General features: G+C 36.4%; 1 protein-coding gene across 43 annotated transcripts in view; it reads left to right on the plus strand.

Annotated features, from left to right (window-relative positions):
* adgrl2a (adhesion G protein-coupled receptor L2a) overlaps positions 1–24352 on the plus strand; it is a 124341-nt gene that overhangs the window by 26024 nt on the left and 73965 nt on the right. For all 43 annotated transcript variants that reach the window (XR_014087291.1, XM_081606328.1, XM_081606335.1 and 40 more), the window contains exon 3: positions 19241–19454. Coding sequence is in view for 42 of the 43 variants with exons in the window: in XM_081606328.1 (XP_081462454.1) it covers positions 19241–19454 (214 nt within the window). In the remaining variant the exon portion in view is untranslated. The remainder of the gene's footprint in view (positions 1–19240; positions 19455–24352) is intronic.

A 24352-nucleotide genomic window follows, 5' to 3' on the forward strand; every position in this document is an offset into this window, starting at 1 on the left:
TACTTTATATAGACCATAAGGGAATGATTTACATGTGAAAAGGACAAATTTAAGACTGAAGCAGAGGTTCATCTACAAGCAGAACAAGCTATATTAGAATGGTTCATTTGTTAAAATCATGAAAAAACTCAATCTAATTGAGCAGTTTTGCTAAGAATTAATTTTCTTTCCATACTCTCTGTCCAATCTGATTGTGCTTGAAATATTTTCAAAGAAACTTCAGAGCAGGTAGAGACACACCCAAAACATGTGCAGCTATAATCCCAGAAACAAGGGTATCTATTAAATCAGAGGGTGAATACATACGCAAGCCACCCTTTTTAGATTTGTGTTTGTATAAAAACTTAAAAACTGTGTGATTTTGCATCTATTTTCATGAGTATGTTCTACTGCTTTTGGTTTATATTGCCCATTGAAATAATGACGGACAATTAAACCTATGTGTAATCAGTGTCAAAGCGATACAGAAGTGAATTATTGGCAGGTTGTTTAACCCTCTGCTTGCTAATGAACAGAGTAAGCAATATAATACACTGATGAATTGTCTGCATCTTAATGTTGGAATGGCAGGTTGAAAAAAACATTGGTTATTTACTATTTTGACATTTTTCATTCATCCTTTTCTCTTCTCCTCTAATATTATCCTACCCCCCTTACGTCTTTTCCCTTTTCCTATTTCAGTCTCACAGATCAGCCCAGAAACAGTTCATTACAAACAATATCCCCTAGTAAACATGCTTCATTAAACTGCCTCTACCCCTAATATCTTTTTAATGCATTTTTATAATTGAATTAAATGGGTTAGTGGAATGCTATAAATAGTTTGAAGTTGGTTTGTCCCCTCCCCCCATTTTCTTTTTTCGCACCTGAAACGTGTGTATTTATATGCTGTATAAACACACGTACCAGACTGAGAATGCAGCGATGGAGGGCAGGAAGTTTGACCTCCTTCTCTATACATTCTTCACATTTGACTTCCCTGGTTGGACACGTGTCCACGAGTATGTCTGTTTTATTTACTCAGCTGACTCACGGCAGTTTCTAAGCTTTTGTCTCCTGTTATCCTTTTTTCTATGCTCACATCTCTACTCTGAAGAATTGCTTGTTTGCTTCAGTAACCCTCAGAGTTACTGGCATTAGTTTTTAGATTGATTTGTGTTATTATTTTAATTACACTGTATTTACAGAGTAGAGCGCTGTCGATTGCTAAATTACCCCATGGCTTATAGCATCAAAAATTAATAATATAGCACAATAAAGTTTAAAGTCATGGTCCTACCACAACAATTATGTGTAATTTGTTATAATACAGGTTGTTTAGATGGTGTAATTTCCACCACCATTGCTTTATTATGACTGTTATCCTGCTTAAGCCCACAAGAGCCTTGTTAACCAGCAATATTGTAATCATCATTTATGATTGAGATCAACTATCATCTGGGGTTTTATTGAAGACTGTTTATTTCTTAGATTTTATAGTTCCTGTGTCTATAAGTCAGCTAAAGGTTAGAGACATGAAGGGAAAGTTATTCTGATCAAAGAGAAGTGCTTTACCTGTTAAGATCCCTGCCTTTTCTCTGTTTGGTTCTGAATCTTGATAGAAAGATGAAACAAAAATACATTATTAAAATAGTGAAGTCTCACAGTGCTTATATAATAAATAAATAGAGCAACAATAGGGCCTTGTGGTTGGTAAGATAATGGCAAATAAATGATAATAGTATGAATATGAAAGAGCCAACAAATGACCAATTTCATAACCGCATTGCCATTTCATCCCAACTTACTTCCATTTGAACCCATAACTAAATAAATATGAAGTCATGTATTGTGTCTTAGTTTATTTTTCTTGGGATATAGGTATTTTGATAAGTAATGTAGATTGATTCTCATATTTTTATATAGCAGCTTGTTTCTGTTGAATATTGTTCTGATCCCCCCTTGGTTGAGTAAAATCTCAAGATCAAAGACTGATTGGACTCCTTATAAAACCAAAGTGATTTGTCCCACCCACTACTAGTAAATATTTAAAATTAGATTCACATAATCACACTTACTAGCAGCAGACTATGAGCAGATTAAAGAAATGTACTTTAATAATGTCTTGTCATGTGAATGTGATGTTTACTCAGTGAAAAAAAATCTGTCATGAGGTTACCAAAACAGTGAATGTACAAACTGACCAAACACATAACAAAGACTTCAAAATTAAAAGAATTGCAAGGTAAATCAAAATAAACCATAAACTAAATTAAAGATCTAAACTAAGTTATAGCGTAACTTTAAACCAAATTTACACCTCATATTAGTCAAAAATGTGTACAAAGTGCAGATTTTGATTTGTCTCTATGTGAAAGGTTCTAATTACTGTTTTTTTTCCCGTTTCTTTTTTTGTTTGCCTGTTGTTAGAAAGCAAAACAGTTCAAATATATTGAAAACTGAAGTTGATTTTTTTTATTAAAAGCAATTGGAGAATGTAATGTCCTGACTCCAACAGCATAGCGTGGACTCAGAGCCGAGTGACAAGGCTTTCTGTTGTTCTTAATCTTTGTGCACAGACTAATTCTGAGCCAAGAAAAATCCTCTTACTTCATAGAAAGTGACAGCTACAATGAGAAGAGGCTTTAAGCATAATCACTTTGCATGATATTCATGACTAAATCGGGGATCATAGTTCTGCCAGTTTTACTTTATATTGTCTAAAGTTTCACTGAACTGAGTCTATATTCTAAGCGCATGTCGGTTATAGTAGATCTTCTTTTTACATAGTAGTATTTTTGTTGGGACTGATATTGTCATAAATAACACGTTTTGTGAAGCCGTTATGGTAAAACGTGAGCACTTTTTTTTTTTTAAATACCTTGATGACCATTTTAAAGAGGTTCAAACATTGTAGGCCTGGAAGTCTCTGACTTATCTTTATTTTTGAATTGCATGAATGTACGTTTGCCATATAGCATTCCAAGTAATCTTCTTCAAGTTATTTTTCCCTTTATCCTGCTGGTGCACCTTTTATATATGAATATATAAACTTTTTTTTTTTCATAAACAAGCAGTGATGATTTATCCTTGCAAGGCATGATTAAATTGGCTTACATGTTTTCCAAAATAATGTAGTCACATCTGGTGGGATTGCAGGGATTTGCATGTATCAGTGACAGAATTGCAATTCACACCTAGCTCAGTCACAGACTCTTTTCAAAACCTTCCCCAAAGATTGTTGGAATTATGGAGAAGCAAAATGAGATGGCACGGTGAGGACTGTGTGTCAAGAGGTGTGGAGTCAGTTTATGTTTGCAACCTGCAACATAGAGTGCTGGGAATACTTTGTTCACATTTTTTTTTTTTTTTTGCATAAAAATATTTTTTTGTGTGTGTGTTCAATAGAAGCATTTTGAAATCATCAAATAATCTGAACTGATGATTACCCTCACTATGTTGGCTAAATGCTTTTAAGGAGTTTGTTTTCTGAAGGAGGTCATGCCATGTTCAGAACAGACAAGGTTCACTAAATGGGTCACCTGCGGTTTCATCAAACCTAAACAAATACTTTCTTTAGAATTTAGCTTTTCATTCCCCTTTAGCAAAAAAAAAAAAAAAAAAAACACAACCTGTTTTTAGAGGCGAAACCTGTAAGGACAAGCCTAGCACAGGGATTTTCTGTCTTTCCACACACTCTGAAGCCTCGCCATTGTTTCCCCTCGAAGCTTGAAATGTTTAAAGTACTTGAGGTTTCTCAAAGGGAACAGGGAAGGGCACCTTTAAAAGCACTCTTTTTGTATCGCAGGAAGGAGAAGAAGAGAAGACTTAAAACCTTCATCTCAAAGTCAATGAAGTGAAATAGACAATCAAGGTGTTCTGAAATCTAATTACTGGACTGTAAAGCCCAGGGCTTAATATGAGCCCAGAACCTGCAAGAACGGGATCCAGCACCTCCCAGTGATGTTCCATTTAGATGTTTTAACGACTAAAAATACTTATACTGTCTCACTTTCTATCTTCTTTTCCTTCCTTTCTTTCTTTCTTTCTTTCTTACTTTTTTATTTAATAACCTCTTTTCTGCCTTGTCCCTATTCTGGTTTTGTTAAAAGGACCAACTGTTAGTGTGAGGAAGACAAATTAATAATTTAACATCTGATCTGATCAGATGTGATACATAAAATTCTCAAAACAGAAGATAAATGTTACGTGGTCTTATTTCTAAACACCATGTGCATATATATGTACCGAATTGTCTTAAAAAAATGGAAGTGCTGATTGTGTGCGCTTATCCATCCTTACTTAATATTTAAGGAAACTTTAAAATGCTGCAGAAATTTTACATACTTTTTTAAGCACGATTTTTAAAATGTGTTTTACTTACTTAACATTCGATGCAGAGTAAAGTGATACGTATTTGTTTAGGTCTGCGTGCTTTAAGGAGTGTGAGCTTGTTTTGTTTTTCTACCACTTTGTTGATGTCATCTTGGTTGTTTGAGGTAGACTGCGGGATCCGGCCTCCCTGCGGAGCCAGGCAGCCGTGGGGTCTGTGTACGTAGGCCGACCACGCTGTCATGTCTCTTTCATCGCCAGCCAGGCTTGGCCAACACGGAGATAAGGAGACAATGACTGGGAGAGCGAGCAGTGGCAAGGTGTAACCACAGCCCCTGGGTCTCCTCCCTGCCGAGTACTTCAAATCCTCATTAGGATTTTCAGCAAAGGAAGAAGGGATTTTCAGGATTAGGGCTTTGTCACAGCTGGCTCCAGGTCGGTGTTTGTCATGCAAGAGCATGGCAGAACTCTGACATATTGCTAACCCCCCTCCTCCCGTCTAACACAGACGCTTCCTTCACCTGGCTCCCGAGGCAGTCAATGTATGTTCCACTGACCTCAAATGCTTGATGCTTACAATTGTTAACCTGCCGCCTTTGCTAAGCGTTTTAAAGTACTTTCTAGTAGCTTTTGTCAGGTGTCTGTTGATTCATGTTGCAGTGTCAGCGTTTGTTGGATATTAATACAGAGTTAACCTTGGAAAACATATTTAGTTTGGTGTTTACAATCCTAATATATAACTCTTCTGAACACGTCAGCCATGATTTTGAGGCAGCTGTTCAGACAGGAGACTTACTGCTATGCTTTTAACTTTAGCCTTCATATTTTTATACAGCAAAAGTACTAAATGGCCTTCCCTGAAGCTATTTGTTCCCTAAGTTTGCTTGCATTTTACAAAAAAAAAGTATGTAAAGCAGGCTTCTCTGTTAAAAAGCTCTGACCTGCCAATACTGGTTGTAGCTGGTTCCAATTGCTCTGTAAGAGCTATATTTGCCAGGACTAAACAAAGTTTAGGCTTTTTGGTGTTTCAGTCTTTTGCTTACAGACATGACGCTCTAGCATCTTAGCTTACAAACTGCACTTCAAAAATATTAACTTAAAAATAATGTGTTCTGTGGACCACAGTCCCAAGACTTTTTAGATAACCAGCATGCATTGGTAGCTTTAACCAGCCAATGTATAATTGGAGGAATAGATCATTTCCCACCTTGAGAGAGCAGTTAGTGTAAAACAGCGTTTTAGAGATTTATAATCAAGACAAAATCATATGGAGTTGACATTTTAGATATTTTACAGCACCTTTTCTAGCACCTCAGATTAGGTAGCATTCTAACTATATAGTCTCTGTGTATTCTTAGCCTTGCTTGAAATTTTCTTATAGGCTTCCAACTTTAACAGAGTTTAAACATTTAAATACTTAAAGAGCATTCCAGTTTTGGGCTGAAGTCGGCTGATCGTTGATTTATACCTTATCTTGCTGCTTGCACACTGAAGAGTGTTGTTGTTGGCGCAAACTGTCACCGCTTAGGTATTGAGTGTTAAGCGAAGTGGATCAGATCTGATTTCATGAGAAGCCTGTCATCAGTCGGGGTCGGTCAAGCTGTAAGTTTAACAGTTTTGTTAACCAGTCTATTTCTTGGGATATTCCCGTTTTGTAAATATGAACAAACAGTTTTCCTTTGAAAGAAAGTGGCTATTTCTTTGAGGTCACACACTCATTACACTTAACAAAAGTCCCCTGTTTCCTGACATGTTACTCTGTCTCTCAGATTTCAACGTAACATTAAAACTGCCTTCTTCTATAATTCTCAAGACTCTTACTGGATAAGAGGGTTTCAAATGGGTCCCACCCTAGATTAGTCATCTACTTACATGTCCCTATCTGCCTTATGCTTTTTTACAGCCACAGCTTATCTCACTTTGTTCTTGCCCTGTTAATCAGGGACACTCCTCCATGTAAATGTTTTTTTGTTTGCGTCTAGGCTTTATATTTGTTTCATTAGTCATAAATCTGGGCTGGTTGCAGGATTTACTGTTAAATGTTCTGATTCATGTGACAAATAATTGCTTATATGCTGTGAAAAAGACTCAAAGCTATTTGCATGATGGCAACAAGATAAAATAGCAGCGCCTCTTTAGTTTTGAAATGTTTTTCCATTGGTGCCGCTTACGTAGTTGAGATCAAGGACTGCAGACAAACGGAAAGCAAGAACTTCTGATGAAGTGCTGTCTAGAAGGGGCGGATGGAGAGAATGTTTTTGATTATCCACTGTATAAGGTCTCTCAAACAGGAACCAGCATGTACAACTTGCGCCTGACAAATGAAGCAGGTCAAAGGGCAAATGCAGGGTTGTTTTGTATCCGCTGGTGTTATGATGTGGAATGTTACAGTTAATAATCTGCAGAGTTCATGTCGCATGAGATTGCAGCGTGCCAATTTTCTCTCTCTTTCTCGTGAGTCATTGTAGATTGGAATATTTTAGAGCATTATATAAACTGTTTTTAATAGAATTTCACTGTGGACATCACAACTCTGATTTCCTCTGCAAGAGAAATTACATCCATTTATCAGGGTGAGCAGCCTGGGTCCCATTCCACTTTTGGGTTTAGCAAAAAAGCAGACAGAAGGATGGAGTCATTGAAGTGGTCTTCGACTGCTTTTATTAAACCAGGCAGATTCCATAGCAGCTGAAACGTCTCACGCAAACAACAGCAATTTGTGTTTAAGGGGTAGATAATTACATTTCCATTGTGAGGAGACTGCTGAAAAACATCCACATGGGACAGCGTTAGTACGGTTTGGATTGCATGTAAAGAAAAACCTACTGCGGGACATGTAATGACAGAATGTGTTAAGAGAAGATGATATACTCTAAGGCTCGTGATTTCACAGATTTTACAGTCTGCTCTCATGGGTCGGTCGTAAGATATCCTTTCTTGCCCTTAGTGGAATCCTTTTTGTCCTCTTGCTTTCATTCCTGATTTAGTACAGCTATAAATCCAGAGAAGGGTCCTGTAAACGAGGGGTGGTGAAACTACGCCCATAAATAAAAAGGATTTAGAAGCAGGACCTTTTTCAAAGAACTCTAAATTCACATTTATGTGCCTTGTTAACTCACAGGGCTTAACTAGTGCATTTAGTATTTATTTATTTTTTTCTTGTTTGTGTAGGATTTCCGCTGAGGCTGAACTCTTAATTTAAACTCACACTTAGTAAATCAGCCAAGAATTTCCACTTGTTTAGCGATACCTTTTTTTTTTTTTTTTTTTGGTGGTCCTTCTAAATCAGCATGCTGAAATCCTGACATGTTGGTTTACTTGATGTCAGACTGAACATATACCAGCTCAAGCTGTTAGTGCTCTGGCACTATAAGTTGACCTCGTGTGATTCAGCCTTTGACCTTGTGAGTTATAGTGACCCCTGAGTGCTTTTGCATGTCAGGCCTCAGGCTTTTCCTTACTCTTGGATAAATGATGCACTTACATGTTAACGATAAATATCCAATTAAATAATCTATTTTGAATTTGCTTCCTTCAGTATGCAGGCAAGCGTATGCCAGTAGGATGTTAGACATAGGCTTATATTAATTTGTAATGGCAGAATAGTCTTTAGTAAAAAGACGTGGGCTGCCCATTCGATAGACTTGGCTAAGGCAATTTTTTTGAAAAGAAAAGGATCCTCACTGCTGAGAAAAGATTAAATATTTTTCTAGACCACAAAAAAGAAAATAGATCCCAAACATGGTATGTCTTCATATTAACAGAGTAACTAGTTAATTGTTTTTGTTAAAATAAAAAAAAAATAATTAAATGTTGTCCTTTTAATTTCACCACTTCTTGAAGCTGTAGCAAGGGGATAGCAGAATATTTTTAAGCTATTTTGAAGCTGTTGCTTTTTAAAGCTTCTTGTGTCTTGATTTTGGTCACCATCTTATACCTACTGACAGAGACATACATGGACTGATGCTCGTGTTTCTTAATTTCCATCAGACAAACAACTCTCATCCTCGAAATTCTTACATTTATTTAAAATATTCAGCCACCAGGTTTGCGTTTTGACAATCTTCAAATATGTCCTTAAATAGGAACTTCACATGTACTGCCTCTCTTCAGAGTAAGTTATTCCAAATCTGGAAGCTTTTTTTAATGCAAGATTGTTATACAGTAATGACCTGAAAGATTAAGATTATATTTAACTGCAAATCATTAAAATAAAATGCAGTAATAACTTTTATATTTATGTGCTTCTGAAATGAGATTTGTTAATGGACGTATTAGGATTTTTTTTTTTTTGCAATGTAAATAGTCTATTAGAAAAGACTAAATGAGTGTTTTGCTTTTGTCCTTTATCAAGTGTTATGCAACACTATTTGTCCCATTTTAAGTGTCCAAGCAAAAAGGGTGTCAACTAACAATCCACCAAATGTGGATAGCAGTGAGTCCTTGTGGTTGAGTCAGAATGGAGACGGCATAAAGAATTCAGTCAGAGCAGCAGTCGTGTCATCAGGCAGGGCATGACTACCCTGTTGGTCAGGGAATTTAAATGCCAGGTGGGGGTCAGTTGAAGCACCGGCTGAATAATGTGGCACAAATGCATACACATGAGAGCAGAGTCTTGGGGAAGAGGAACCACTGCCGTGGGCAGCTTGAAAAAGTGCACTGAGAGAATGCAAAGCAACCAGACAGACCACCGCGTTTTTATGTATTCCCAGGGGTGACACATTGGGTGCCGTTTTATTAAAATGGAGTGCATCAAACACGTCACTGAAGCAGAGCAGGACATTTGGGCTTCTGAATGTATCTCAAGCCACTGCTTTTATTATTTTATGAAAGAAACAGGAAATTCTTTAGACAAGGGTCATCACATACTAATCAAATTCAGCCTATGAAGCTCCAAAAGGCATTCACATCATTTAACTTGTATCAGTTGTCATCTGAAATATTGACTGACCTACATCAATTCCCTCTCGGAGTGACTCAGAGGATTAATCCACATAATTCTATTAATGTCGACTCACTTTAATTGAAATAGAGGGCAAACTTTCTCCTATCCAATGTCTTGTTTTATCTTTGAATCTAGACTGTTTACATTATTCAGTTTTTTTATTTTTATTTTGTCAAATCAACTTCAACACTGTAGTAATAAAATGAGTAAAGATGTCTTGACCTTGTCTGGATAATCTCTAAATGTCTTGTAATTTAATATTGAAATTTACAGTTGACCGTGTTTTAGGAACCATGAGAGAAAATTTACTACTTTATGGTCACTGCAGCCATTTCATTACCAGGATATGTCCTTCCTTTTTTTGTGACCTAAAAATCCCTCTCTCTTTTTTCCCCCTCTCTCTCGCTCTCTTTCCCGCTCCCTCTGCACACACTGCCTGGCCTGGGGGCTATCCGATATTAGACAGTGAGATGTCACTCTGTGCTTGTGTGAGTGCAGTCAGCTAACATGTGCAGATGATGTGTAGTCAATAATGCATTATGAAAAAAAAGGGGATTTATGACCTTGATGAGCCTCGTATTGCTTAATTAGGCCTAAAGGTTGATTTACATACAAGTGTACATGGAATTTGATGAGGCTGTGTTTTCCTGCAGTACATTTTTCTTTTGTCTGGCAGCAAAACTTGATGCTTTGCGTTTGTTCAAATTCTAATGGACAGGGTTGCGCGGCAGTAGCTAATATGAAGGGGGGTGTTACATGAACCTTTTTGGTTTCTAGTATTTCTACATGTCCTATTTTATTTGAACACAATTAGATTAAGTGCTACAAGATCATATTTCTGTTCATTGCTATTGTGGCCAGGATTATCTCTACAAGCACTAGTTTTGGACAAAGATGAATAAACTACATAAGGAAAACAAAATCTCTGGTGTAAGTTTCTGTTTAAAGCTGCTAAACAATGTGAGGAAAGAAATCATTTTTTCTTGACATCTATTCAGAGAGAAATGATGAGATCTTTTTCAGAGTCATGTACCTATATCAAAGATGCTCCTGATAGCCCCCCTGCTGTTGCTATGGAAGTAGCGGAGATGTAAATGAACTGGAGTGAACTCGATGGTGGAGAATACAAATGAGGATGAAATGTTTCTTTTTTTTTCTTTTGCTCTGGCTCTTTTTTTCTTCACCCTTTTTTCCTACTTCCTTTCCATCTATTTCGTGTGTCTCATCTCTCATCATGTTCAAAGACTAACTAGCATTTAATATCTTTCATGATACTGTAACATGATATGAGAACAGCTAAAGATATATTTAAATTAAATTGGCTTTGAGGTGGTCAGCAAAGCCACAGTAACTTTGGGCAAATTTATTTCCTTTCGATACTTGGAACTGGATCCAATACTTTGGAAATTGATTGATGAAGTAAGAATAGAAAAATCTATGTTATTCCCAACTGGGTGGTCATTTCTGACCACCCGTCATTTCTCAAAAAATGACCACACTGATAGTGATCTCACTGTATCACTATCACTGATAAAGTGATAGGATATCACAGTATCAAATTTATGGCAACAAGAGAACATTCGAAGAAATGTTGGGAAAACTAAGACCATTATTTTCTTTTTCACCACTTAATTTATTTTATTTTATTTTTACAGATTATAAAATGTGTTTTAAATAGTCTATATCGGTGTAAAATATTTCAGTCCAGTTTGGTCAAGTTTGCATAATGTGGTTTCATTCTTCTTTCTAAAGTAAAAGAATGTATTAAAAAAAGGAAAATGCAATTATATTTTGTTGCAAATTGAATAAAAGTGTCATAAATGTTAATGATTTTAAAAAAAATATATGTTTAGTGTGGAATCCTCCAGTTTGGGTTTTACTATCTACATACTTCATATTTTAAACTAAAGGTACTAAAATGCAGGCCAGATTCTTAAACAACTGGGAAATAGCCCCTCAGCAGATGCTAAGTTTAACTCCTATTAGCCAGAAGTGGTATTCTGAGTTAGCATGAAGAGCTGTCATTATTAATCGACTTCATTATCTTTCAGGATAACAAGTGAAGAACTTCTTCAATTACAACTTCAATTACACTTGGATATGGGTTGTCCCTTTCTTACAGCATCCATAGGCTAATTATTACATGCCAATGGCAAATTATCCAAATTAGACAACGACATTGTTAAGTATTTTTAGGACCCACTAGTAGATTGAGAGTGCTATACAGACATCCTCGTAAAAATTGGAACAATTTTATTTGGAGTCATACATACTGTTGTTTCCTGAGATGTTCATCACAGGCTTGTAATGATCCCCTATACAGGCTTTATAGTTAACATTGCACCACATTTGTTTGATAATAATTTTTACCTATTCTACAATACAGGAGCAACAGGAGCACACTGTTAAATCAAAAATAAAATGTAATGTGTGCCAGTTCAGTGATGTAATTCATCTTTTACAATGGCCTCAGAGTGAGCAGTCTACCTCATATCCTGCTGTTTGCTGAGCATATGCAATATTTTGTTTCATCTCCTCCCCTACATAGATCTGACTTCTTAAGAATCCATGTTGTTGGAAAGGATATCTCTGGATTATAGAATCAGCACTGTGGGAAGGGCCTTAAAATAATAGTTTCTTTTTCTTTTCAGACCCATTTTACTTGTTCCATAGATTTTGTGGTATGCAGTTGGTGGAGTAAACCAGGATGACTCAAGCTGCGTCCCCTGTGGTTTCAAGCTAATACTTTAGGCCACACTTTTCTTTCACCCAGTGTCCCTCCAGTGAGCTAGCTTGTCAGCTCAGGAGAGCAGAATAATGGCAGCCGAGAAGAGATGCTAGCTCATTTACAAGCAGCTGGTTAGCTCTCGTCAGAGCAGCTAGGAAAATCAAAGGGCCCGGTTAACGGTAGACGACAAGCATTGGGAGCGTCCCTGTCAGTCTTCTCATTGGCTCTCAACAGAAATTATCTGGTTTCACATCAAAATAATGCGGGGACCCCTTTTGTGTTCTGGGCACAATGATGGCAGCGTTAGTGACTGAATGGGCCTTTTGATGAGCCTCTGCTTTGCTCCTGGCCTAACTGTGGACGTATTTGTAACTCAAGTTACAAAGAGTCATTTTAATATGAAAACCATTTACTGGAGGGGAGATACCCCTGGTAAAACGCAGGACTGTTTAATATCTTGTATGATTTTGGCTGAACTTGATTGTAGTAATTTTATGTTTTGTACCATACAAAAACTATTTTGTCTGTTATATTAATGTGTGTATATATATATATATACATATATATATATATATATATATATATATATATATATATATATATATATATATAACTTTTTTTATGAATTAATTAATTTATTTAAAAAAATTGTTTCTACTGTATGTAAATGGTCCTTACATCATTAGTATTTACATGCGTATCCCTTTGGGTTTGATTATGCCTTGTCTGGCTTCATGGTAGAACAAGATGATCTTAATGACTTCTCATTTCTGTGAAATAGGAAGACAATTTGCTCATTACCTCTGCTTCAGTGACACTCATATCCTACCAGATGGTCACTTTCCAATTGATTTGACTCGTTGGTGGAAAAAAAAAAAAAGAATTAAATCATTATAGCACCAAAGAGACACTGCATAATTGGTTCAGGCTACATATGGGGGTTTTCTCACAGTTCTCCAAATTGTTCACCTAATGTCATTGCAAAGGTTACGTAGACTAGTAAATATCAGCTTTGGAAGCTTTAAATAGTGTTTTGCCACCAGTGTAATAGTTGTGTACCTCACCAGAATAGGGGTCCTGTGCCTCATCAAAATTACTTGTTAATATGTTGCAAGAATTATTTTTTTTATACATTTATTAAGCACTAGACAAAAAGTGAAGTCTTTGTTGGGTAAATTGTTCATTATTCGATACTAAATTGGGATGTACTGAACTTAATGTATTAGATTTTCTGAATATTATGATTTTGTTTTATTTCATGCAATATAAATAAAGGGGAAATATGTTTCGGATGACGTTGGAGGCCAAGTTCTCCAAACAAAGCTTAAACATTATTTTCAGGTGTAGTGTTCTTCTTTCTCGCAAAATATTATTTCACATTAAACTATCTGAAATATTTCTTGTATACCTTAAATCGTCTCGTACATGCAGATGATGTACATAGACGTATTTGACAATTTATTTAATGTGGTACATTTTGTCCTCAGAAAGGAACTGGAAAAGTAGTTTCATACCTTGTATAATCAAACACAATAACTCCAAATAATTTCATATTGTAGCTGGAGATAGGCACCAGCAACTCCCAACCCCACTAAGGGACAAGGGTGTAAAGAAAATGGATGGATGGACGAATTTCATATTGATCTGGTTTTCTTAACTTTTACCTGTCGCTTGATTGTTTTGAATGGAAACTGTCTTCTTGTTCTCATCTTCAAATCTAGCTTTGCATAAGTTGGCATTTCATTCTTTATATTAGAAGTGATTTTTTTTTTTTGCCCAGAAATGCATAAAATTGACAGAGCAATTGTTTATACTTGAGCACATTACCTTTAGTCATTGGACAGCAACAAGTGCTCTCACTGCAGTCACTTGTTGAGTTAAGATTTTAAATGATCAATCTGATCATTTGAAAAGAAGAAAACAAGTCTCTGGTACAGCTGATATTTCAACAATCATATTTCATATGTGGTTTACTACTTCCATATGGAAGGTAAATAATTTTCATATTGTGTGTTCCCTGAATAATTATGCTAATGACCCAATGAGCAAAATAATGATTACTTTTCTGCCTCATTTGAATAATGAAATTCTTCAGTTAAGTGTAACAGTAAGCATTGGATTTGTTTATGTTAGATTAAGTGTGATCGTATTATTGTGTTGTAACTGCAATGCATGATCGATGGCATTTTGCTTTCCTCTTAATATCGGCACGAAAACAAAGATAATTTACTTAAACTAGCCACAAAGGCACATTTATATGAAACAACATGATCAGAGGAATATGTGAGAAGTTATTTGTTTTTGCTTGCCTTATGTTAGCCATTTGAAACGATTTGTTTTTCAGGTTTGAGTGATTTCAGCCAGTAAAGCGACATTTGTGAAGATTATGAAACGCTGTGTAGGTCGTGGGTTAACTCTCCATAACTGCTGATGTGACTTTGGGTGTTACAGTAACAATACATTTATTGCACTCACATTTTTCCACAGACTGACTATCGGGTGTCCACATATTGATGAGTCTGTGTCACTCACATCCCATAAACTAAAAATACCATCTGACAGCGGGGTGAAAAAGTAGTTCAGCCTGGGGTCTCTAATCAATGGAGAGAGGCTTTCATAAGTTGTTTACAACCCTGCTTTGGGTCCATGATCCATGGACCCAGAAGGCTAATAAAGTGTGTTTTGGAGGACGGCAATTTTGTTTGAAACACACAAAATTTAAACATGAAAATGCGTTGCTATAGCAAGTGTGCCAGCAGCATGGTTGAAAGGCGGCTTGTGCCAGCTGGAGTAATGCTGTTTTCTTGAGCATGCATTTGTCTTCTCATTTCTACGGGCTCTGTTTTCCTCTTTAGGAAGCGAGACTGCATTAGCTCTAAAATTGCGGAGGCTCTGCTGAGTGATTTAAGTACTTTAACAGAGTTCATGTGACACAAAACATAAGTTGGGCTGGCTGTGGATTTGCAGATCAAACTCAGAGGTCTTGCATATGGCCAGAAAACAGATCACTTTCAGCCGCAAAGTAGGCCTGCACAAGTTAATCTGTCCCGCCCAGCAATATTTAACTCCCCCTCTGATGATCCATTTGAAGTTCTTAAGATCTTTCAAATATGGCAGGCTCGTTTTGAGCAACTCCATCTGAGCAAACTGTGCCTGAACAATTTATGTCAAAATAAAATATACATTTTTAAATGTGTAAATTTGTGCATATTTTACCAAAAAAACTGAAAAAGAAAGAACAAATCTTCAAGACTTGACCAAACAGGTGCAGGATTATGCAAAAAAATGTTTTACCCACTCTTTAATTACTCGTCTCTGTAAAGGACATCACATATTAGAAGAAAAAAAAAAAGAAGTAGCTTTCTTTATATAGTTTCTAATAATTTATAAAAATGCAATTTCCTAAAGTCAAGCTTTTTTCTGCAACCTTTGGAGATAGTTTCACATCACATTTTTACCTTATGAGCAACATAAAATCTACTGATCCTGAAAACCCTGTGGGTTTTATTTTCAGAAAAAATGTTTATTGGAACCGACTAGTTTGCTTTGTCAACAATTCTTGTTTTCGTCTTTTGTACGTTTCTGTGGTGATATAATTTACATGTGGTTTCCAAGGTAATATAATGACCTAAAAATGTTTTCAGACACTTTTTTGATTTCTAAATTGACTATGCTATTGTATCTTTTTTGTTTGAGTAACTCATGTGATGCATGTTTCATCAGCAAATAACATTTCCATGCTTTTAGTAGGTTACAAATATAATGGGCAAGCAAAAAACTAGAGACCTGGTACAGAACCCCCTCTCCTGAACCTTTCTCAATGGTTGGTGCTCTGTGCCGTTTAAATTATGCAGTGGTAACATTTTCTGTCAAGTGAATTATTGCTATTGCTGTTGATTTATTTGTTCTACAGTTGTATTGATGCCTGTTTAATTATGTCCACATTGCTTTTTCTTTCAAATGATCATTCTATGAGAAACAAGTAGATTCTCAACATATCTTTTGGAAAAAACTGTCCGATGGGTTTAAAATGAGTAACTGACATTTTGTGGATATTTATTAGCACATACTACACTTAGCTTAGAAGATTTACTCAGTTAGAAGGCTGATATATTTTAATAAACAAGTACTTGTAGAAAAACAACATATAGGCTTTCATTCTATGAATCTCTGCCACTTTCATGTCTCCGTTTGGATATTTTAAAGCTGTAGTATAACACTGAATGATGTTTAGCATTGCTCTATAGTTGCTACAAGAGGTATTATAGTGTTCTGACAATGCATTGCTGGAGCGCACTGACATGAGCTCAAGATTGACTGTCAAGTTCTGTTCCTAACACCCTGTGTTTTCATTGTTTTTCACCTTTTTCCACGCTAGCGTCTGATAAATTGTTTATCAGCCAAGGCACTTTTTTTTTTCTCTCCTCAGACAAAAGGGCTGAAAATGTGAAATGTAGCTAAAACCCATCATATTTGAAAGCCTTTACTTTTTGCCTGTTGGTCAAATGAAAGAATGTGCTGTCAAAAAGTGCCAGGAGAAGAAAAACAATCCATACTTAGTGATCATGGAGACAATTGAGGTTAGACTGACCAGAGCAGTGGCTTGCTTCATACAGATACGTTTTGTTTGCACTGAGCTTTTCGCTGAATACCTCTGGAGTTGAGCTTTTACCTGATTTGTGCACAAACAGAGCAACCGGCAATACGGACTGACATTTATCTTCCTTTGTAAAATATCACAGCTGCGTTTTCTGCCAAGAAGCACAATGCAGAATGTTAATCCCCTGCCACTGTTGCTTAGCATTTAATCAGACAAAGATAATTGTATTGGTTGCTAATTGATGAGCCATTCAATAGGGTAAAATGAACTCAGTCTTTCTTGACCAATTTAGACAGTGACTGCAAGCAAACTCCTGCCAGCGACTTATCAAAAGAAAGAAAAGTCTTTTATGCTTCTAAACTGCACAAATGGATCACTCCAAGTTGTCTGCAAGGCAAACAAATTAGAACATGAGAAGTCGTGAGGGTGTTCTTTATTTTCTTCTGTGACTGCGAACTAAGCCTCATTAGGGAGACGGTCTTTGGAAACAACAGCCATCAACCAAGTTGTAGGTAGGTACCCTGTTATATAAGGTCTCAAAGAGGTGACAGAGTCACCAGTGGATGCCAGGGAACAGCTTATTAGTCAAAGAAGTCGACACAGGAGCAGCTGGCAGTCTTATTAGGCTCTCTCCCCTTATTCTTTAATGTCTGACTTGTCACAGCAGTAGAAAGTCGCTGTTATCAGAAACACATACGGATTCATAAAGTTTACCTGTGTGGATCACTTTTAGTTCAAAAATGGCTTTTGGCATAACTCATATTTGCAGAATAACAACATTGATTTATTTTTTTTCAGTTTTCCTACCCCCATCACTTGCCCTCATGGAAACGAATACCCACACATTCACAACGGGTTTTTTTTTTCTGCCTCCCAATTGAGCTACCTTCGATTGTCAGCTCTGTGAAGAGGATTAAATTACACTTATGTTGTCATGGTTGTTGTTCCTTTTTATTCCGTACAGAAACAAATGAGCATTGAAAGAAAAAAAAAACAGCCTCAGTAGTGATGGACTTCACCAGCACAATGTGTTTTTACATTAAAATGACAAACAAAGCAACAGCAGGTCTGACAAATAAGGCTCCTCACAAAAAAATATGGATTTTTTTTTATTTACACCAACTTTTTAAAGTATTACTTTACATTTTTTTTAATGGTGTTTTTCACTTTGTCTTTTCTTTTTTTTTATCAGTATCACTGTACTTATATCAATAGTTGCAAGGTGGCCCAGGGCTCCAGACATTAGGTCGACAAACTAGACTTTAATGACAATTATTGATTTTTGTTTCAGGGCCGGTTAGGGCACAGGGATGACATAGTAACACCATTAGATCCCTGGTGCAGTTGAGATCTGAAATGTTTGCTTGACATGCTGATGTACAGTACCATGTGAAAGTATTCACACCCTTTGAAGTCTTTTGCACTTTGCTGCATTATAACCACAAGTTCTTTTGCATTGCATTTTATCTGGTAGATCAGCAAAAAATAGTGGATAATTGTGGATTAAAAAAATAAGACAACAAAGTTTCTTTTTAAAAAAAAAAATCTGAAAATGTTAAAATTGTATTGTTTCAATCCCCTCTACTTTGATGCCCCTCAATATATTTTGATGCAGCTAAATAGCTCCTGAAGTAGAAAATCTGACCCTTTTTATAGAAGGATGAAGGAGCGACATATTTTTTTCAGTTTGGGACAAGCCATCTTTTTAGTTTTTAGCTTTTTAACCTACATAAAAAAAATGCTACATCAGCTTGAACATACCATTTTAACAATGAAACATGATGGTGGTGGCAGTATCATTCTGTGGGGATACGTTCCCTTTGGAGATACAATGAACATGATCAGAGTTGAAGGGAAATGTGGGTGGAGGTAAATACACAACAAACCTGAAAGGTTGTGTGCAACCTCTAGCAGGATTTTCTTGGTTGGATGTTCACCTGCCATCAACCAGATATACAGTGTAAAGGTTTAGATTAGAGCTGTACGATATAAGAAAATGATCCATTTGTGATATTTGATAAATGAATTAGGACGTTACTTGTGGTTATTCTGTGTTCTCCTCACTCATGTCGTTCTTCTCTTAGCTTCAAGCAATATGCTACTTGAGCATTCTGAGTACTTTGCACAGTTTAGGTGTATGGGTATTTCCTTCAGTGACATTAGATCCAACAAGCTGAATGTTGCATCAACATTCAATGCCTGGACTAATAATACTTTAATAAAATATCAAGCAATTAGTGCTTTGTGAACACTCTTGCAATATTACTTTAGCACACATTGACATTGCGTTGACTGCATGAATGCATGAATGTGCATCCCTAATTTGAATCACAAGTCCAGACATAAATGCAATTGCGAATCTGTAGCATGTCATGAAAATTGCTACTGATTTGTCACATAACATCTCAATAACATAGTAAGATGAGAAAAAGTTAAAAGACATATGAATACATTTGCAAGTGACCGTATATCAGGCTAGTGGTGAAAATAAGAGTTTTCTGTCTTTATCTCGGTTCAAGAAAATGCATGCATGCAGATGCTCCCTTTGTGCATATCCAGCTCTGATGTCTTGTGATCATGTCTTCCTCTGTGGCACTGCAGCTACACATCTCTTTTCGATTTGCACTGAGAAGTCTCTTTCTCTTCTCTCCCTCAGGGTTTAGCAGAGCTGCCCTGCCGTTTGGCTTAGTGCGGAGAGAGCTGTCTTGTGAGGGTTACCCCATTGATCTTCGGTGTCCAGGCAGCGATGTCATAATGATTGAAAGCGCCAACTATGGCAGAACAGACGACAAGATTTGCGACGCCGACCCCTTCCAGATGGAGAACATCAACTGCTATCTTCCAGATGCCTACAAGATCATGTCACAAAGGTAAAAAGCCATAGATGTGTGTGTGTGCGTGTGCGTGTGCGTGTGCGTGTGCGTGTGTGTGTGTGTGTGTGTGTGTGTGTGTGTGTGTGTGTGTGTGTGTGTGTGTGTGTGTGTGTGTGTGTGTGCAGTGTCAAAACAGCCGATCCCAAACGAAGTGTCTGTCAAAGTTTCAGGTCCTTCAGAAAATTATTAGCATGGCAACGTAATAGGTCTGAATCATTCCCAGCTATTTCAATTTGTCCAGCTACCTTTGATGAATCAGTTTTCTTTTGTTTTAAAAAATTCTCACTAGCTTTTAAATAAAGTTTCTCACCAAGGATAATGCTATTGGCTCCGAGGAGCTGATTTAGTCCACTGAAAAAAGCCGAACTGAATAAAAGTGTGGGATGAAAAAAAGTCAGCAGTTGTCAGCATCAATACCCCACATCACATTACCGTTAGCACCGATAATGAGGCGCCTGAACCTGAACAAAAGTGAATTAGAAACTTCATTACAGCTCTGAAAGGTGAAGGAGAGAGGACAAACGGTGTCAAAGGAGTACATTAAAAAAGGAAAATAAGCAACGAACAGACTCGAGCCGAGTAGAAATAATCTCAGTCTCAGGTTAGACAGCTGTTCAAACTATAAACATAGCAAATTTGCATTTTTTTTAAAATTCTTTACAACAAAGAGGTAAATTAAAGTGGCAGTGCCGACAGGGTGCAGATCTGATGTGGCTTGGAGGAGGTAATTTTCTGTCTATTGCAATTTCTGCTTAGGTGTAAATTAACCTGCAAATGTGCAATCTAGATTTAGTGTGCTTACATTAGGCTATCTGTGTTTGCTTTATTTTACCTTGTTAATAAGGTTGAGCTGGTTGCTCTTAGCAAAATCGATTTATTATGTGTCTGCATATGAGTTATTTCACTTGAATGGAAAGTGGTAAAGCACACACGAAGACGCACACAGTGTTGTTTGATCATTTGCACCGGACCAACACTACTTTATGCATAGTGATAATTAATAGTGAAACTTTTACTGCCAAGTATAAATAGTTTTACACACAAATAAAAAAAGTCTGTTCTTAGAATAAAAAAAATAATTAAAGTCAATACATTTTGAAAGCAGGTCTAATAAAGAATTGCTTTACAGTCATATGACTTGTCAAATAATATTCTATTCATAAAATGTTGTTTAGTTTTCATGCTTGGTTTGTGATAATTCCTCTTGATACAGGGAACTGGAAAAAAAGTACTTATGCCCCTTCGACTCTAACAATTTTCAGAGAACTGTTAATGTAAAAATAAATGTATGGCAAAACACAAACCATTAAGATATTGACTTCCACCTAAACTGATAAATGCAAATAGAGCATTGATCAGAAAAGCAGTTAAAATCGTCTTTTTAATATGACCATTTCAACAATTTATGTATTGAAATGATCCAGTCAATTTCCAGGGCTAAATCTAAATGAACATCTGTTGTAAAATTTAGAAATCACTGTTCAACTTGTTTTTGATTTAAAAATTTAACAAAATGCATCGTGCAACACACCACTGTTACCAGTTTTTCTTTTCTCGCATTGGGTTTATTTAATTACACAGCTGAGACACAGTAAATGGGGCAAAGACAGAAAATGGGAAATTATGCGGCAAACACCCACCAGTCAGATTTTCCGCACAAGAAGCCAGATTGAGAAAACCAGCATCCCTAGATTTCTGCTCTAAATAAAAAAAACCGCCCTAAATATAAACAAACGTATAGATCAGCATGACGTCTGACTGCTTAATAGTCTGACAGATGTTTAAATATGCAGAGAAGCATAATTTAATCTGGAAGACAACCAATGGTGGTACATAGACTTCCAAATGTGAATTTATACATGGTAAGGTTCCACCAGGAATATTTTGTGCCACATGAGACATAATACATGAACCAGTTGTCACACAGGGATGCCAGTGGAGCCAAAGTGCACAGGATGGAATGACATATGACTGCCACAGAGAGAGATATTGGCTGGTATGAGACAGTCAGCAACTCTGGCAAGCCGCCTTGGGAAATAAAAAAAAAAAAAGAAATAAAAGAGTAGAGCCCTTGTATTCAGGGGGGTTATTGTCAAGTCCTATTTGATGAAGTCAGATAGCTGACTCACATTGTCTGTCTTGAAAGGCTGCAGCGTCCCAGCTCCCTGTTTTTGACCCTTTGTGTTACACTGCCCTCAGCCTTGCTTGTTCAAAAACAGTTCGTGGAATAATGACCACCGACTCCTAAACAGTTTCCTAATAAAGCAGCAATCCAGTGTCTGTGACAGACTGTGGTTCATTGCTTAAATGCAAAATCTGAGACTGACTGAAGGTATCAGATGTTGTTTTAAATGCATACTTAGCCTTTGGGTGTCAGTTCTGAACATTTGTAGTCTACAGAAGTGGGATCTTTCAAGGAGAAAACTGTGTTATAGGATGTGGCTCACGGGAGAGAGTAAGAGCAAGATTTGACCTCTGATTAGACTGGAAGCAGTACGGATAAAAAGAAAATACTCAAAATGTTGCTAAGAATAGTGATCGGTAAAAGTTAATTTTTACACAGCACCTCTGAAGGAGGGCTTTATGCACTTTACTGGGCTTCATCTCTACTAGGTGTTTAAAGTTCTGTTGGTCCACCTCTGGAAAACCTCTAAGAAAATTAGGGAAATTAAAGTAAAATGTGCATGTATGTCAGAAGTGGTTGGCACTTTAGTTCATGCAGAACACTAACTAATGATATTGTTGCGTTCCAGCTGAAAATAGCTTTTATGTGTAAGCACACACACACACGCACACACACTAATAATTCTTTGTGCAGCTTCTGTCTGGCATGTGTGAAGAATCAAGACAACTCTTTGCACAAGTGTAACATTAAGGACCTCTGAGTTAGAAGAAATGTAATTTTGTGTCATCTGTTTTATTTTTGAGTTCAAATGTTTATGTATGTAGCACATTTTCATAAAAATATATTGACAAACTGATCCGCCAACTGAAATATGTTGTCTTTAAATTAAATTCAACATCTTGGGACAAAATGTCCAAGACTGAAGTTAATAAGAAATAATTATTTACGCCAGTAAAGCCAAACTAATAATTTACTACCTAAATATAGTTATTCTCAAATAATAAATATTTAAACCATTTGTGTTTTACTTGGAGAATATTATCAATACGGTTTTGCATATCCTGATTTCACTTTAAGAATTATTATGAAGAGCTTTTAATAGATTTTTTGGTCTGTCCTGCTGTGAGCGGTCATTTATTATTAATATCAAAAGGCGAGGCTATGTGATGCCTTGTGTGAGAGTGGAGTAAGCCAAAAGCAGTTGTAATTTATACAGTTTCCTAATTTAGGTGGGTGGAAAAAAGAAAAATCAGTGCTTGTGAAGAAAATTAAGTTGACTTTTACATATCTGAAATTGACATGGCCCTGAAGTTTAAAGAGTTGAGTTATGACTGCTACAGTTTGATGGATTCTGTTGGAACTCTGACTTGTTTTCATATCTGGCTGGCATTTTATATTCATGAGCACAATGATTTTATGAAAATAGCCTTAGGATTGTTGTGGCTCAATTAGAACATTCAGCTGCAAGCAATTAGTTGACTCAAGTGGGTGATAATCTGTACGAGAATTTTTCATATGGACGCCGCCCCTCCAGATGTGAAACTGCATGGTAGTGAAGTTTGAAATAATTAATTCATTGATGATAATATTCAGCGCTGTGATTTTTTTTTTTTTTTTTTTGCGGGATTGAGTTTTTGTAATAATTTGATTTTCTCTTCTGTGCTGAAGCTAATTAGTGCAAACACAATGGAAACATCAAGTAGATTATAATAGTGTATTGAAATATATATATTTTTAAAATGCATTTTATTGATATTAATCAAATTATCTCGTGTGTGCTTGTGATTAATCCAAAATTGACCACACGTCCTTATCTCAACAGAAGTTTAAAAAAGATGACAGTGATATGCCTTGATAAATCTTTTTTACAGTAAGAAACATACGGAGATATACAATATGAAAAGTGGCCTACATACATTGATTTCACTTTGACTAATGAGCTTCATTGTAAGTATTCGATAACAAGGTCATTGATTGCTGTAATATAACAGGGTTGGTTCCTGCTGTGCCTGTGGATCATGGGTTTTTAGAAGGGGCATATCATTGACAGAAATGATCAATGCAGATTGCTCTCTGGAAGAGAAGATTGAATTTATAAGTGAGATTACTGTATGACTCTTAAGTTAAACTGAGTTAATAACCAGGAATGATTTTCAGGAAAATTTGTTTACCAATAAACATTTTTGCCCTTGAAATGGACAAGAGTGCATCTTGAAATGTTTCGGTTTTCATAACAAAGGAACAGCTTTAATGCCACAAATTTTCAACACCCTGTTATGAGCAGCTACATCCGATTTTAACATGCTAAAATAGCTACAATGTTTTAGTTTTAAATCAGCTGCATCCTCCAAGTTTGCATCAATAAAAGTGAAGTGGGATCTGGAGACTAAAGAATGCTACTTACACTATTTATATCAGTGACAGTACTGCTTGCAAGGCTCTCTGCGGAGGTCCATTCTTGCCGCCTGACAGCACTCTGCCTTGTACTCTCTCTCTGTACATACGCTGTTGGTGTTTATTTAAAGCACAGAAGATTAAGATTTCATCAAGGTCCAGATTCAGTTAGGATGTTTCAGAGGGATGTGCGAAAGTTCAACGTGAGTAAAAAGGCTCTCAATCTCCTTCCAATTGGTAACAATGTGCTAAACAAGAGAGTATATTAAATTACCAGTACTATATTTGACTAAGTTAGAGTAGTACAATGGCCTCTGTGTGAGTTCTCAGCTCAGCTTTAGTGAAGCTTTGACTTTGAGCAATATTTAATATATTT

The sequence above is a fragment of the Poecilia reticulata genome, chromosome 4 (genome assembly GCF_904066995.2).
Source record: "Poecilia reticulata chromosome 4, P_reticulata-male-v2, whole genome shotgun sequence".
In the NCBI taxonomy this organism is placed as follows: Eukaryota; Metazoa; Chordata; class Actinopteri; order Cyprinodontiformes; family Poeciliidae; genus Poecilia; species Poecilia reticulata.